The sequence below is a fragment of the Propithecus coquereli genome, unplaced genomic scaffold (genome assembly GCF_000956105.1).
Source record: "Propithecus coquereli isolate 6110/MARCELLA unplaced genomic scaffold, Pcoq_1.0 Scaffold94, whole genome shotgun sequence".
NCBI lineage: Eukaryota > Metazoa > Chordata > Mammalia > Primates > Indriidae > Propithecus > Propithecus coquereli.
Genome location: NW_012155729.1, coordinates 3,473,840 through 3,478,771, shown reverse-complemented (window position 1 = coordinate 3,478,771; position 4,932 = coordinate 3,473,840). Strand labels below are relative to the sequence as shown.

At 37.2% G+C, this 4,932-nt stretch overlaps 1 protein-coding gene across 1 annotated transcript in view; it reads right to left on the bottom strand.

Annotated features, from left to right (window-relative positions):
* Window positions 1-2,104: 2,104 nt before the first annotated feature.
* LOC105826894 (protein FAM208B-like) overlaps window positions 2,105-4,932 on the bottom strand; it is a 34,407-nt gene continuing 31,579 nt past the window's right edge. Inside the window, exons 5-7 of the mRNA XM_012664901.1 lie at window positions 3,622-3,722; window positions 2,898-3,001; window positions 2,105-2,212 (exon numbers count right to left, since the gene is read on the bottom strand). Of these exons, the coding sequence (XP_012520355.1) occupies window positions 2,105-2,212; window positions 2,898-3,001; window positions 3,622-3,722 (313 nt within the window). The remainder of the gene's footprint in view (window positions 2,213-2,897; window positions 3,002-3,621; window positions 3,723-4,932) is intronic.

Here is a 4,932-nt window from a genome sequence, read left to right as displayed (position 1 = left end):
AAGCATTTGATGACTGCCTGGAATATAAAAGAAAAATACATATGAAAGAAGATTCTTCAATCCCTCTCTCCTTCTCCCTCTACCATACTCATTAGTGAAGTGTGACCTCAATGAAAGAAAAGATTCTGGAAATGTTAATGTTTATAACAATCAGGGTAATTCTGTCTTTAGATTCAGAAACTAAGCTCCTTAGCTCAAATAATCTTGGCTCTGTTCGAGCTACATATAATAACCAGAACTTCCAGGGTTAATTTTAGAGTAGTGTTCAACTACATAACAAATCAATCAAAAAGTCTTATTTCATTTTTTCACTGAGACAGCTGATATTTTATACCACTGCCTAAATTGTCACGTGTTACTACGTAGCCACTTCAAATTCGAGATTAATCTTAAGCTCATGTTTATGTGAAAATTATCAGAATATTGTGGAACTACAAAAACTGAAGATACCATCCAATAAAACAATCCTTTCTACAGCATCCCAAGAAATGGAAAATAAAAAATAATCAGGTCCTATGGCAACAAGAAATGTAGATGAAAGTAAATTCTTCCTTTTTTCCCCCTCCACCAGAGTCTTCAGTGAAATCTTGAGCTCGATAAAAAAAGAAGTCTTGAAATTTTGTGTTTTCAGTAACTTGGGCAATTTTGTCCCCAGGTAAATAGGGGAAGTCATCTAAAAGCTATCATTCTAAATCATAAAGTTAATAGTTCTTCTTTTCCATTGTTCACCATTTCAAAAACCTATATACCCATAAAAGATAAAATCCAAAGTTCATACAATAATTTTTCAGTTCAAAACATTTTATTTCAAAACCGGTAGGACGTAAGCCTACAAATAGGGTAAATCAAAAAATTATTTAATCACAATGAAAATATGAAACAAAAGACTTTTCAAATTATTACATTACAACTAAGGTACTGATCTCTCACTCACAGAATTACTCTCTCGAGTCTCCATACGTTTCTATTACGGCCCCTATGTGCTTCATGGCATGTGATTATCTATTTGTCCCCTCCATAGTCTTATAAGCTCCGTGACTTATGGAAGCTATGAGTTAGGGACTGTTTTGTATCCTTGCTTCTACCACACAGTAGGCCCCCAGAATTACTGAATAAACATACAAAGGATTGTATATAACCATAGCTTTGGTGTCTATTAAACTGCAAATAGCTATGATTCTCGTTTCGTTTTCTATTGATGTAAAAAGTGAAAGTAACAATAATTAGCCTCTACACTGTTCTGCATCTTAGTTTTGTAATAAAAATGTAAAGTAACATCCTTCTATTAAAATCACGTACCCCTATCTTCAAAAATACGTGCAAATAAAAAATAAGTAGTATATCTTATTAGTGTCTCAAATTATATATTATAAAGGGCTGTATAAAGTTCCTATTTTAACCTTTGTGGGGAGAAATCATAGAATCTTTTAAATACAGTATCTGCTTCTAGCCTCTTCCCTATGTACCCAGAATAATACAGCCACCTGTGTTTTTAACACCCTTTAAAGAGACCTTGCTCTTTCCTGTTCCTAAGTTCAGTGTTCCAGGCACAATCCCACATACACTTTCTCTAAGGGACATTTATTACTTGTCCACTCTATACCAGACACTAAGGTATCAAAGACACTGAATGCATACTGGCCCTCAAGGAACTCAATGTTTAGCTGGGGAGACAGATGTGTAAAAAAAAAAATTCCTAAAACGAGAAGAAAAAAAGCATGGAGCACCGAGGAGGAAGGGCCACATGCAATATATAATTTCTATTAATAATTGTTCTTAATCGGTTTCAATGCAAAGCCAGCACTAAGTCTCTACTACTCCTAACACCATAAGCACTCAGGAGAAGTGCCTTTACCAATGCATTTTCTGAAAATAGCTTCCGACTTTCTTCCCTTTAATTTCCAAATAGAAAATGGACTATGCTACTTCAAAAGAAAAAGAAAGGACTATCATCCTACAGCAGACATTCTATGGTTATCACCTCAGCACCCACTCCCCCAGCCGCCTGGGAACTGCAGAGGCAGCTCTCATCTACCGGGAGGGCTCCTTCAGACTGGGCAGGCCTGGCCTCACCCCCGCTGCTGGCAGTGGGCTCGACATGGGCTCAGCCACCCAGTGTCATCCATGTCTTTTTCAGTACTGGCCGATGGACGTCCAGATGACACAGGCCAGTTCGAGACTGAAGTGATGGTTTGGATGAAGGGTTCTCCCCCTGTACCAGATGACAAAACTGAAGTCCAAAAATACTAAATGGAAAATTTCAGAAATAAACAATTCCTAAGTTTTAAAATGAACACTGCTCTGAGCAGTGTGATGAAACCTCGTGCTGGTCCGCACCACCCCATCCTGTCCAGGACTTGAATCATGCCTTTGTCCAGCACATCCACACCGCCCACACCACCTGCCCATGTCGTCAACAGCGGTGGTGCCTCACAACACTGCGTCACCCATCTCACTTCATCTCACCATGGAGGTAATTTTATTATCTCACATCATCACGAGAAGAAGAGTAAGTACAGTACAATACAGTATTTTGAGAGACAGACTACATTGACACTTCTACAATATATTGTTGTAACTACTGTATTTTATTATTAGTTATTGTTGTTAATCTCTTACTGTGCCTAATTTGTAAATCACACTTTATCATAGGTATGTATGTATACATGGGGTTTGGTACTATCCAGTTTCAGGCATCCACTGGGGGTCTTGGAATATCCCCCAGGAATAAAGGGGGGGACTACTATATTATCTTACTAATATGTAAATAAATATTAAACAATGAAAATGCTTTTAGTAAACTAAAATAATTCAATCCAGGCACAGCCAACTAATACTCAGATATCAATTTCTCAATTTAGGAAAAAATAACTATATTTTAAAATAACGATTCTTACCAATTGGTTCTTTTTAATGTATTCTGTTAGTTTATCTATTTTTTCCCCTTGTCTGTTTGACAGTTCCACCTCATACAGATTGAAGCACAAACTTTGGCAACAGACTGTAGAGAAAAATCACAAAAAACATTTCTTATTTTTAAAATCAACTTACTCATTTTCTATATTACTAAAATGAAAGAACAGGAATTCTACCCAAAAAACCTTTATTAATGTTCTTGGTTATAAAACTCCTTAATAAAAAGTTACTGAAATAATTACTTTAAAACAATGCTCTTATACTGACACTACTATAGGACCAACAAGACAAATAAACACTGCAAAATAACATTCTTAGAACTAACCTAAGCACCAAGAAATTTCCTTCTCATATTTTTTCTTTCATTTGAGATTTAAAAAACATAAATAAAAACAAAAATTCTGTTCTCCTTGAGAGGAATGGTTATGAGTTTCCAACTATTTTTAATATCTGTTTGCTTAATTCCATTAGCATTCTGTATCAAAGCTACTCTTTGTCATCTTGGATGAAACTGCCTTTCACAGTTTCTAGTTGGCCTCTAAGGAACTGAAAAACATAGTAACTTTAGAACTTTCTCACAAAACACCCTTTTAAGAATCACTTAATATGAGACAGGAGAGTATGTGTGCACGTTTGAAAGACAGAGTAGAAAATAACTCAAACAAAGCCCAAGACATGCAAGTATGTCATTACATTTCAACAGACCTTTTTGCTCCAAGTAATTCTGTTTTCTAAAGGCAGCTTCTGGTAGTCGTTTTTTCAAGGAAGACACTTTTATTGCATACTTAAAATCTAGTTCCTGTGGTCTAAAAAACAACAATATCGAGCAGTGTAATAAATACTGGAACTACGTATAGTTCCATAATTTTTGGTTTTCTAATATATATGCAAACAAAAATATCACAACCACAAAAAAGCCCTTAAATTGATATACTCCAGGTTAAATAATAGGCATACTTACAGATACAACCCACAGACCATGGTCTGCAAATACGTTCATTTTCTAAACGTGTATTTTTGGTATAAACAAAATATCCAGATGTGCCAAAAAATTATGTATACAGGAACTGAGAATTTTAAAAAGTTAAGCTGTGTGAGAGTTGAAAACCCTTGGTAATGTTGGATTGCCTACCATGCAGTTCCACAGAATGAACCACATACGGATCTTTGTATCATTTCCCAACTACTTCTTCCTTTTTAAAAACTTATTCTGAAATACTTTTAGACTTATAGAAAAGTTGCAAAAATAGTACAAAATGTTTTTAGACTCTTTATCCAGAATCTGCAAATGTTAAGAGTATAGCATGTTTACTTTGTCATTCTTTCTTTCTTTCTTTCTTTTTTTTTTTTGAGACAGAGTCTCACTCACTCTGTTGCCCGGGCAAGAGTGTCGTGGCTTCAGCCTAGCCCACAGCAACCTCCAACTCCTGGGCTGAAGCGATCCTACTGCCTCAGCCTCCCGAGTAGCTGGGACTACAGGCATGCGCCACCATGCCCGGCTAATTTTCTAAATATATATTTTTAGTTGTCCAGATAATTTCTTTCTATTTTTAGTAGAGACGGGGGTCTCGCTCTTGCTCAGGTTGGTCTTGAACTCCTGACCTTGAGCGATCCACCGGCCTCGGCCTCCCAGAGTGCTAGGATTACAGGCGTGAGCCACCGCGCCCGGCCCTTTGTCATTCTTTCTACACACACACACACACACACACACACACACACACACACGTAATTTCTTTAACCTTCTTTTTGTTGTTTTTTTGAGATGGTCTCGCTCTGTCACCCAGGCTAGAGTGCAGTGGCATCGTCATAACTCACAGCAACCTCAAACTCCTGGGCTCAAGAGATCCTCCTGCCTCAGACTCCCAAGTAGCTGGGACTATAGGCACGCACCACCACACCCAGCTAATTTTTCTATTTTTTGTAGAGACAGGGTCTCGCAACTATGCTGCTCAGGCTGTGAACCTTCTGAGAGTAAAATGTAAACCTGATTCCCTTTTACCCCCAACTACTTCTCTG